Source organism: Eublepharis macularius, chromosome 17 (genome assembly GCF_028583425.1).
Source record: "Eublepharis macularius isolate TG4126 chromosome 17, MPM_Emac_v1.0, whole genome shotgun sequence".
Classification (NCBI taxonomy): Eukaryota; Metazoa; Chordata; class Lepidosauria; order Squamata; family Eublepharidae; genus Eublepharis; species Eublepharis macularius.
Window position 1 is genome coordinate 23,320,766 of NC_072806.1, and position 12,421 is coordinate 23,333,186.

Consider the following 12,421-nt stretch of genomic DNA (forward strand, 5'->3'; position numbering starts at 1 on the left):
TAATCACCTACTGAATTAGCCCAGATGTCTACTGGCAACCACTGCATCTCACAGTGGAATGATTTAAATGTTTTCCCCACATACAACTTCAAAAATTAACCAAGTCCGGCCCGGTCCGGACTCCCCCCTCACCAAGTACCTTCCTTTCTGTTGGTTTAGTGAAGCCTGCATGGGCCACTGTCCCCCAGAGGGATGGAGTAGAGTCCCTTCCCCTTGTCCGGAGAAGGACAGGGTTTCTTTTCTGTTATTTATGACTCCATTCAGGCTCTTAGAGCAAATGCCACGTTCCCACATTAACTTGACAAGAACATGACCAGATGGACAAACCTTGACTTTTTATTAAGTAGCAGTAGTAATAATAATAACAACAACAACATTCCATTTATATATCACCCTTCAGGATGGCTTAACACACACTCAGAGCCGTTTACAAAGTATGTTGTTATTATATCCACAACAATAATCACCCTGTGAGGTGGGTGGGGCTGAGAAAGCTAGAAGCTGTGACTGGCCCAAGGTCACCCAGCTGGCTTCAAGTGGAGGAGTGGGGAATCAAACCCAGTTCTCCAGATTAGAGGCCTGCGCTCTTAACCACTAAACCAAACTGTTTTTTAAAAACAATAAAATTTTAAACTAAAAAAAAATTAACCAGGCCGTACATTACGAACCAACTGTAGCTTCTGAACTGTCTACAAGAGTAGCCCCATGTACAATGTATTACAGTAGTCAAGGGAGGAAGTTACTTTGACTCTAGATCACTGTTTGATCTATTTATACATTTTTATCTCACCCTTCTTCCACAGAGCTCAGAGACAAGTACGTGGTCTTCCTCCTCCCATCTTGCACTCACAGCAACCTTGTGAGATAGGTTAGGCTGAGAGACAGTGAATGGGACAAGGTTATCCAGCGAGCTTCCATGCCAGAGTGAGAACTGGTAACTCTTAGATCATAGACTGACTAACAACTGTGCCAAAATGGTGCTACTTGGCCCTCGAACAAGGGCTCGGGTCCAAAAGCACACTGAAATTATGAACATCTCTGTTGGTGGTTAAATTTTTTATTTTAATATAAAGATTAAAATCCCACAAAAGGGAAAAGTAAAAAAGAAATTATATGAAAAGAAAAAAGAGAAAAAACAAGAGATGAAATGGAAAATAATAAAGAAAAGAAACTAATACATATATAATAAACAATTTTCAGTTTTCTCTACAACAAATATAATATCATTATAACCAGTATTCTTGTAGTCTTATTAATATATAAACATAACCTTCCCTATGTCCCCCCTTTTATTTAATTTCCCCAAATTATCTTTTAAAAAGTCAAATTCACAAATCATCAACTCATTTCTTTCGTCTCCAGCAGAAAGTCAGCATCTGTAGACTGAAAGTGTGACTCCCATCAAGAACCAGGCTTTTCAGTCAAGGCATTTTACTTTGGGAAACAACCCCTTGAATCTTTGCTTGGTACGAACCTTGATCCCTTTTAAGCCGCAGACCTTTTATCATCCCATTGCTGTTTTAAGTTCCTCCTACGAATAATTTCCCCCCCATGTACGATGTTATTAGTTTTCATTTCTCTACCGCTGTTTTTGTTTACTCCAGTGATGCTTTCATGCTGTTTCACATCTTTTGGCTGTTGTGTTTTATGAATATTTTATTGCTGGTTCACGCTGCTTTTATTGAGTTATTTATATATTTGGGCAAGAGTTGAGTCCAGGAGCACTTTACAGACCCACAAGATTTCAAGGATATAAGCTTTCAAGGGTCAGAGTTCCTTTCTTCATCTGACACTGAAAAACTTCTACCCTAAAAACCTTGTAGGTCTCAAAGGCACTACAGGACTCAAATCTTACTCTTCTACTCCCAGAAGAAATTACATGACTGGGTTCCCCCCCCCATCATATTATTGTTTTATTAAACACAATATAAAGAATGTTTTAACTAAATTAATAAATTAGTGTCCTCTCGACCACCCTTTTCTCCCGATTGCCCACTTCGAATGTCTCCTCTTATCTGAATGAAGATTCAAACATACCCCCCCCCCCGCCGAGTTTCCTTAACAGAACATAAGAAGAGCCCTGTTGGATCAGCCCAATAGCCCATCTAGTCCAGCATTCTGTTGTTCCCAGTGTCTCGATAAATGCCCCAGAAGGATCAATAGATCTAATGGTCAAAACCTCTTCCTCCTGCTATTACTCTCCTGGCAAGTGATATTAAGATATTACCTCTAAGCCCTGACCTGGATAGCCTAGGCAAGTCTGATCTCATCAGATCTCAGAAGCTAAGTAGGGTCGGCCTTGGTTAGTAATTGGATGGGAGACCTCCAGTGAAGACCAGGGTTGTAGAGGCAGGCAATGGCAAACCACCTCTGTTAGTCTCTTGCCACCAGGGGTCGCCATACGTCAGCTATGATTTGAGGGTTCTCTACCACCACCATGATCTCTGAACACGGAGGTTCTGTTCAGTCATTAATAGTCACTGATAAACGTTATCTTCGTGAATTGTTGCAACTGATTTTTAAAATCAACTACAATCCAAACGACTTATAATTCTTTTTAAAGAAAAGTCGCTTACCTTTGCTTCAAGTGTGCTCAACCTCTCGGCCATATCCGTGAGTCTTGTGCAATTCATACATTCTAGAGAAAAGGGAAATATTTATCTGTATTTATTTAACGAGTTTTTAAAAAGCCCATCCCAAAGTCAGGAAGTGCACCTTCGCTAATGCAAAAACCTGGTTGATGTCAGAAGGATCAGAAGCCTATAATTTTTTTAAAAAAAACCATCTATCACTTAGTTTTCAAAATAACAAATGATGAGTAACAAAGTCAATTTTAGAAGAGTCATTTTTTATTTTTTTTTAATAAAATTTTATTGGAATTAGAATCATTTGATTTCACATTACAATCAATTCCCGTTTCCCAATTTCTAACCCCCTCCCTTTCCCCCCTTTTTTGTAGACTTCCAACAGTTTTCCAACCCTTTGTCCCTTTTCCCTTACTCATTTTAAATTCATCTATCTAACAAACATATACTTTCCCTTTAATCTAAGCAATAATTCTTTAACTATTTTAATACTCTGAACCCTATCTTTAAGTCCCTTCTTCCATAATAGACAAACAATTTGTCCCATTTTTCATAATTTCATAATTTCAAATATTTCTATAAACCATAAACCATATGAACCATATAATCCATGCATTCATATAAGTCAACCAATTTAACTTATATTCTGTATGTTACTTTTTCTGCATATCTTATCTTCATTCTACTTTAGTTATATTTAATTATATTATTAATTTCCTCTTTCTTTAATTATACATCTATATAACTATCGTCAAACGTAATCAATCAATTTGATCCATATATTTCTTCAGGTAGACTTATTCAATTTAGCATATTACACATTTATACCAGAAACAATATTAATTAATCGGTCCTTATAGTTAGTTATTTTCTGTCCATATTCTATATATTTTTCTATATATAACAATCTAACAAGATAGCTGCTTAGACATTTTCATTTCTCTCTCTACCCTCCGGTAAAGTCACCCCCCTCTGCATTTTATCATGTTTCAATAGTTCTCAAACTGCCACAGTTCTCCTCCCACCTCCCATTTCTTCAACAAGTATTGCTTCAGCTTCTCCCAGTCTGTGTTGAACTGTCCTGGGTCCAGATTTCTCAATTTTCTTGTCATTTTGTCCATTTCGGCCATATACAGCAATTTGTAGGTCCAGTCCTCAATAGTTGGCACTTCTTGTACTTTCCATTTTTGCGCATACAAAAGTCTGGCCGCTGCTGTCATGTAAAATAACATTGTCCTATATTGGGCTGGAATGTTCTCCATTCCCAAGTTCAGTAGCAGGAGTTCTGGGTTCTTATTGATTTGAAATTGTAAAATCTCACTTATTACTTTTATTATTTCTCCCCAGTACTACCTGGCTACCTCACACGTCCACCACATATGGTACAGAGAGCCCTCGTGTTTTTTACATTTCCAGCATTTATTAGAAGTGTTCAAATTCCCTAGCGCAATCTTCTTTGGTGTCATGTACCAACGATAAATCAAGAAGAGTCATTTTTTAGAAGAGTAAACTGTTGGGCTTGTTAGGAAAACCTATAAGCCTAGCAGGAAACACATTAGTTTCTCCCAAATGGCATTCCTAAGAACTGTTTGAAACTGAAAAAAAGATGCAGTTAATCCTAAACTGGCACCGCACAAGTAGGAATAGAGAAGAAACTATAATTCATGTGTGACTGTGTTATATCTGATGTGTGTGTGTGGGGGGGGTGGAAACTCCACAACCTGTGTATTCCATAACATGTGATAAAGAAGTGAATGACTAGGGTGCAATTTAGGCTCACAATTTGCCTGCTTGTGCCGGGTAAACTCGCACCCTCAGGCCCCCAATTCCCCTCTCTCAAGAAAAAATGGCCTCTGTAGTGACTGTAACGGAAACTGCTATGTTCTAACTTAGACAGAAGCCATCTTTCTTGAAACTCTGGTTCAGAGGCTTTCTGCCTCTTGCTAGGAAAATGCCTTCCTCCGCACTCCCCTGTTTTCCCCTGAGAGGCCTCTCTGTCTCTCTCTAGGAACAAGTTACTGTCACACTCTCAGCCTCTGTCCTTGAGATAAGATAAGACAGTCTAGCTTGATAGATAGTCGAGCCTCCATGGCTGAGCTCTCCTTGAGATAATTGCACCTGCAGGACTGGGGAGTAGGGTTGCCAGCTCCAAGTTGGGAAATTCCTGGAGATCTGGGGAGTGAAACCTGGAGAAAGTGGGGTTTGGGGAGGGAAAGGACCTTGGCATGGCATAATTCCATGCAGTCCACCTGCCAAAGTAGCCATTTTCTCCAGGTCAACTGATCTCTGTGGCCTGGAGACCCGTTGTAATTCCAGGAGATCTCCAGTCACTACCTGGAGGCTGGCAACCCTACTGGGGAGTGTGCCAAGGACTGCAAGACTTGACACATCCCTCTCTCCTTACGTAGACATCTACACTTCAAGTGATGTCAGCAGTTGCAACCTGATTGGCCCCAGGCCTCGGTCACTCTGGTTCCAACTGGCATAAAAATGACTACTCAATAATGGAGCTTAAGCTTGTGGTGGGTGTCGATAACAGACAACTGTAACTCGCCCCTTGCTTCACTTCTGGCTGGATAGTTGGATGGACGCTGAGGCTCCCTCTGTTAGATTTGTTGTGCTGCCTAACTACTCTGATTCTTGACCGAAGGCTGTGAATTCCACACCTTCAATACCAACTTAATTTGCCTTTTATGAATTACTGGGGTTCGTGTTAGAAAGAGCATATATGCTTTAGGACTTTTTTTTGGTTTTATCCCCACATTCTGTCTTGTGATTTTATATAACCAGGGCCCTTTTCACACTGCTTTCCTGCTCCCAGAACGTCGCAAAATATCACGCAAAACCCGCGGAAGATAGCGTCTTCTCGCAAGAGTTTTGCGCAACGTCATGAGAGTTTTGCACAACGAGTTTTCTCCTTTGCCTTGGGATAGTCAAAGGGACTGGTGGCAGTCTACCTAGGCAATTGTGAGACTTTCTCTCATTGCCAGTTTTGTAATCAGTGATACTGGCCAACAGGGCAGCCTGTGCCTCTTCCCCTCAGCTGTGTCGAGACAGAGGTGTCCTGTACCCGTGACAGTGACACTCTAGGAATTTCCCTGAGTCTCTTGGGTTTTTAACCATAGAGATTAGAGGAAATTCCTAGACCCTTAGCAGGAAGTGAGGTTACACTGCCCTCAAAATCTCCTGGCATTTACCAAGGCAACACTGGCAAATCTAGTTGTAAGACGTCTGACACAGCAGCATAACATTCAGTCTAGGAGCAAGGATGGGAGTAAGTTACTCAGCCCAGGAGTAAGATGAGCTAAGCCTCAGGGAGGCTGGACTCAAAGGATTGCTGGACTCAGACTCAGAGCAGAACCACTAGTGACAAAAGGCACAGATTGGACACTTGTCAGCTTCCCTCAAGTTTTGATGGGAAATGTAGGCGTCCTGGTCTTGCAGCTTGGCTCTCTGACTGCTGTCCAATGGACTATTCAACTGTCACTTGTCCAACATTCCGCCAAGCTGCCTACATTTCCCATCAAAACTTGAGGGAAGCTGACAAGAGTCCAATCTGTGCCTTTTGTCACTTGTGGTTCTGCTCTCAGACTTTGGCAGCGATAACAAAGGCAGGCTCACCCTTCACTTCCTCCTGCCCTGGCATCCAGCCCAGCAGCCCAGCAGCAATTTTCCTCGTAAGTTAAAGGGCCAGTCCAGGCCTGTCTGGAGTTAGTATCTCAGTAGAGAGGAAGACATAAGGAGACTCCCAGGAGCCCGACCTTCAAGTACAGAGAGAGCAGGGCTATCGTCTCAGATACTAGAAGACTTTTGATGTAAAGCTAGAATAAGGTCACTTCTCTCCACTCACTTGATCGATTTCACATGGTGAATCTTTTTTTTTCCTGATGAGTTCCACCCACATGTTGAGGCCTGCTATGTATCACTTTAGGAAGAACCACTGGAAAATCAAGGGTAATGCCAGGGGTCTGCAATAGGTATGCATCCCTCTCCCCTTTGGGTTGTTTTTTGTAAGTCCCTCTAAAAGTAGGCCAGTTCTGAGTGTTAGCCCATTCAGAGTAAGGGCAATATTGATTCCGGAATAATTGCTTTCAACCTCAATTTGTCCTGTGGACAAATCAAACTGGCTATGCAGCATTCTTGACATCCTCACATCCACTGTGTGATCCCTGATTGGTTGGGATGCCCATTCCCTGGAAAAAGACAATCTAGTTTTTCCTTGGGAAAAAAAAGGCACAAAAGCAGTTGCAGATCAAGAAAAGAATGATTAGGAACAGGCAGTGAACATCAAGTAAAAGTTTTTTGAGGGGGATAAGTATTTCAGCACCTCTAAAAGTATCTCTTTTTTGCGCCAAAAAAATTAAATAGGCAAACAACAGACACAAATTTAGTAAATATCTGATCTCACCACATAGGAAATCTTTAGACCCCAAGCCGCCAGGCTTTTTATTAGAACTTCAGGACAATAGATATGTCTTCCTATAATGTATTAAGGGTTTTTTAGAAATCTATTTTAGCATTTTATTCATATCTTGGCTCTAGGGGACAGGGAAATTGTTTGATCTTCATTTCTGGAAGGGATGAGTCAGATCAAAAGCATGTCTTATAGTACACAGCTCCCCCTCTGCATGGTGTAAATCCACCATCAAAACAGACGAAACAAACCCGCCTGCTCCCTCAGGCAAAAGTTGGGATACTTAGATCCATGGCAGCCAAGAGCAGCCAGAAGAATTGCTGCCCAAAACGTATTGCTGTCAAGGAAGAGTGATACTGTTCCCATCTTGACAGCAAATAAAACAAACACTGACATGCTATCCAAATTGGCACAATTACTTTAGGGAACGCTTCTCCCCATGTGACCACACCCACACATTTAAATCAGCTAGGGGTATTGGATCCTGCCTATTTCACTCTTTATTTTGTATGTTAAAAAAATATGAACACATAGCTTTGCAATAAGCTTAGAATTGATTGCAAAGAAGAAAACTGACAACTTGTCAAAACATTATACAGAAAGCTGAAAAAATAAGAGCAGATTGGATTATTTAATTTACATTCTCCAGTTTTGCAAAACAAATAATCCTTTGGTCGCGCCCCCCCCCCCCACATTCATACACATGCATGTACATGCACGCATGCACACACGCGCACACACACACACACACACACACACACACACACACACCAGTTTCTGCATTTGGCCCCATACTCTTCATAACTGAGCCAGAAAAAAAACCTTCTCTTGTCTTGCATACAACCACCAAAAATGGTGCTCTTTGGGAAAATAAACAGGAATTCTATTATACTTCTGGATTCCTTATGGTTACACGCACCATTCTTAAATTGATTTATCCTGACCTGGCTTATAATTAGACATCTGGACTACTGAAAAAGATCATCTACGCTAATGTATCTTCGGGAATCCTGTTCTATTTGAGTGGGGAAATGGGACCTACTTGCTACATAAGAATCTACCTCTTTTGTACGTTTATCTAGTGCTTGGTCAGGCATTCTATAATATATGATAGGTATAAAAGAAATAAAATCCACTGAGGAGGGGCTCACAGCTGAAACGCATTTGGTTACATGTGCATAATGATGTATGTAATAGTACCTGGTCATTTTTAAGATGCCTGCAAATGCAGGGCTTTTTTTTGGGCTGGAAAACCCTGGAACAGCATTCCAGCACCTCGTTAAAATGCCCACGTGACTGGTGTCACGTGGGTATTTTTAAAATCGCCTGTTTGGGCCATTTGGGGCCCTTTGGGGCTAGGATTGGGCTAGAAATGGCCCTAATCGAGCCACTGCTGGGTGGAGGAGGGTTCCCCCACCTGGCAGCGGCCCATTCCAGGTTGACCCAGGCCCAAACTGGGCTGTTTAGGGCCCATTTAGGGCTTATTTCGGGCCAAGAATGGACAGGATCAGGTCTCTGCCAGGCAAGGTAACACAACCCCACCCGGCAGCAGCCTGATCCTGGTCATTTTGGGCCCCTTTCAGCTATTTTGTGCCCAACTTGGGCCCAAAATTCAGGCCCAAAACAGCCAGGATCGCACCTCTGCCAGGCGGGGGAACACTCCCCTGCCTGGCAGAGGCCCAATCCTGGTGGTTTTGGGCTCAATCCTGGCCATTTGGGGCCCCTTTTGGGCATCCTTAGGTGTATGGGTATAATTTCTATAACACGGGAAAGTACTTAAATATATGGAACCAGAACCTAGCTTCTGTAATCCATGCAGCAGTCACCTCTAGATTGGACTACTGCAACTCACTCTATGCTGGGCAGCCTGTGGGATTTGACCCAGAAATTACAGCTGCTCCAGAATGCAGCAGCACACGTCCTTATGGGGACGCCATTTCGGGCTCACATCCGCACTGTGTTACGCCAGCTGCACTGGCTCCCAGTTGAGATCCTAGTCCAGTTGACGTTACTAGTCTTAGTATTTAAAGCCCTTCATGGTCTGGGACCTACATACCTACGGGGCCGCCTCTCCCATTATGCCCCCCGCAGGGCCTTGCGCTCTCTGGATAAACAGCTTCTGGTGGTCCCCGGACTGAGGGACATTCAGCTGGCTTCAGCTAGGGCCAGGGTCTTTTCTACCCTGGCCCTGGCCTGGTGGAACACTCTCCCAATGGAGATCCCGCAGGGCTTGCAAGTCAGAGGTGTTCCACCAGGCCTTTGACTCGGGGCCAGCATTTTGTCCCCTCTTCTGACCACCAAACCCTCCTTCTGCAGCCGCACTGGAGTTACATCATGGCGGTGCCCGTGGTTATGGTGACTCTGTAGTGGCCTGATTTGTTTGGTGGCGCCTGGATTTTGATGCTGTTGGTATTAATGTGTATTAATATTGGATTTTATGCTATTTGCAATAATGTTTTATTGTATTTTAACAATATATTCTGTCGGAAGCTGCCCTGAGCCCACTCGCAGGAAGGACGGGGTACAAGTCGAATTAAATAAATAAATGCACAAACAAACAAACATTGTTTTAATCATACAATTTTAATTCTTGGAACTTCATTAAAGATTTGGGGACTTTTTTGACATTGGTTATGGCACTTGTATATGTATGTTTTTCTTTCAATCTTTTTGGTCATCCAGCTCTTTAGGGGGTTAAAGTTTCTCCCCTCCCCCTTTCTTTTTTCATTACATCTTGGATTGGGACAAATTTGCACGATATATTACCAAATGACTGGCTGGTGAAATCAAGGGTACAAAAGCAAGGGGCATTCTCACTTTTTCTCCCCACTCATGCAGACCAGTGGTGAAAAAGACAATGGCTGTAGGGTCTATCTACATGAGACGCCTCGGTCCGTGTTCATCAAGTGTAGGGAGACACAATGTTAGCTGGGAAGCATAGTTTTAAAAGACAGAGCCCGTGGCGATCACGCCTCACAGGGTTTGTTCATTTCATCTTCGCCTTCCCTGAAGACTCTGTCAATTTCACCGCTCCATTCTAAAATTGTGTGGGATTGCAACTAGAGGCAGCAAGGAATGGAAATGGGCTGGAGCTGCCTTCCAGAGCCGGGCTTGGACCTAGAGAGGTTATAATGGGCTGAAGTTTCCCTTCTGGCATTTCACATCTCCTTCACATAGTTCCAGTGTATAGCAAAGCCTTCGCCCTGCCACCAGCTCTGTCTTTTTAAAACTACCCTTCCTGGCTACCATTGCATCTCCCGACACGTGTTCCTCACGTGTCAGATGTCTCATACAGAGAGACTCTTAGCTTCTGGCTCTGGCTCTTTAGAAACAGCTTTCCAAAGTGATCCGCTCACGCCGTCTTTTCCACCTTCCGACAGCATTTTACAGAGAGGTTCAGCTTCCTCATGGACTGTGCTTGCTAAACATTCTTTTTGAAATGCCTGAGAAATTCTTGAAGGACTGATCTCAGTGGGTGTGACTGCTCATGAATCCTCTTTATTATGAGCCTCTGGCTTTTTGGAATGACCTTTTATGGGATAATATTTGAATTTTGAGAAGGGATGGATTTTTGAAAATTTGCTCTGTTAGCTGCATCTATCATAATAGCCAAAACGTAAAACATTTTGAATAAATAAATGAATTAAAATATCCCTGGCTAACAGTGCAATCTTAAGCAGAGTTATACCCTCTCAAGCCACTGACATCAATGGACTTTGAAGAGTGTAACTTTGCTTAGGGTGGCACTTGGGACATTAAGATGTTTCCCCTGAAAAAAGCAATGCACCAAATAGATCCAGCATGCATTGAGCAGCCTTTTAAAAAACTATCAGTGCAATCCTAAGCAGAGTTGCATTGCTCTAAATCCACTGAAGTCAACTGCCTTAGAATGATGCAACCCTGTTTAGGATTGCATTGAAAGTCTCTTTTTAAAGGATAAAATCCTACAAATGACCGTGCTCAGATGACAAGTTCAGAGGAATCCCTAGGTACGCAGAGAATCATGATTTTGTAAATCTACCAAAGGGTGCCGTGAATAACTAAGAGTTTGTTAAAAGTGAAAAGGGGAGGGCACTGGGAAAATTGCCGAGACCTGGACAGCAAAGGCTAACTGGACCTCATCAGATCTTGGAAGTGTTAGGAGATTTAATGCTGTCCCTTTCCTTAGGTTTTAGAAGGGGACAAACCAGAAAGTTAAAAAGAGAGAGGACATCTGTTTACTCTTTACTGTTCTGAACTAGCCTTTGATGTGTGGATTGCTAATCTCAGGACTTCCTCTTTGTGCCGTCCTTCACTTCCTCTCTTTGTCACACAACTCTCCCTCTTCTCTCCATCTTGCACCAAGGATGCAGGACTTGTCCTGCAATCCATGTGCATCCTTAGACTCGATAGGTAGATAGGGATCTATATCTCCTCTTTCCTATCAGAGTATGGAGTTCCTATAATAAAGAACTCTTACTTCTTTTCTAAACCTAAAGAAGTGTAAGTTTGTTATTTTCTCTCTCACACTTATACCAGCCAGCAAGCTCCAAACACCCATCATGTTTTCTCTGCAATTGATGCTACTCTGCTACCCTCCTACTACTAGTTTATGGAGGTCCAGTTTTATGTATACCTTTTAATAGGTTCTGGGCCCAGATTTAATAGGAAGCTTATCAGGGTCAGCCCTGGTTTAGTACTTGGATGAGAGACCACCAAGGAAGACCAGGGTGGACTTCCAGAGGCAGGAAATGACATACACCTCTATCTGTCTCTTACCTTGGAAACTCCAGCAGGGGTCACCATTAGTAGGCTGTGACTCTACAGCACTTTCTGCTACCAGTGAGTAAATTGGTCTGCTAAAGCCCTAAGGAGCTTATGCAATCCTAATGGGGGAGATTTGTCTCTGTGCGTATGTGTGTAGTTCCAAACAGTTTTCTCTTTCCCCTATGATTCCTTATTTCCTCCAGTTCATATTACATTTAAACAATACATGATGTATGGGTCTAATAACTTCAGAAATCATATATTTTCCTTCCTTTACATAAAACAACAGCCAAAATTCAGTGCGTTTGAGGGAAAGTTATGAGCTCCGATTGTAGGCAATATTCTTGTTTGTATTAAAAACAAATTCATACAAATTATTTTTCAAAAGACAAGCTTAGTACTATAGAAATAAGGTAGCCACGTGCCCAGTGGGGTAGAAGATCTGCCCTCAGTTTGGGAAAACCCAGAAGTGATATTATTCCTCTCTAGGACTCATCCAAAACTCTTATGATAAAACCATAGGGCTTTGGGCAGTTCCTAGAGAGGACTGGTGTCACATCAAGGGAAAACCCAGAAGTAGGGTTGAGACCATGGACATGATGGTGGTGGCAATAGGGTGGCAGCATGATTTATAAACTCTTCAGGCTCGTGAGGACAATTTCCCTATCTACCATGG

The 12,421-nt window shown here is 42.5% G+C and overlaps 1 protein-coding gene across 1 annotated transcript in view; it reads right to left on the reverse strand.

Moving 5' to 3' along the window:
- COL26A1 (collagen type XXVI alpha 1 chain) overlaps positions 1 to 12,421 on the reverse strand; it is a 168,972-nt gene that overhangs the window by 31,796 nt on the left and 124,755 nt on the right. The window contains exon 4 of the mRNA XM_055001831.1: positions 2,577 to 2,638. Coding sequence (XP_054857806.1) covers positions 2,577 to 2,638 — 62 coding nt within the window. The remainder of the gene's footprint in view (positions 1 to 2,576; positions 2,639 to 12,421) is intronic.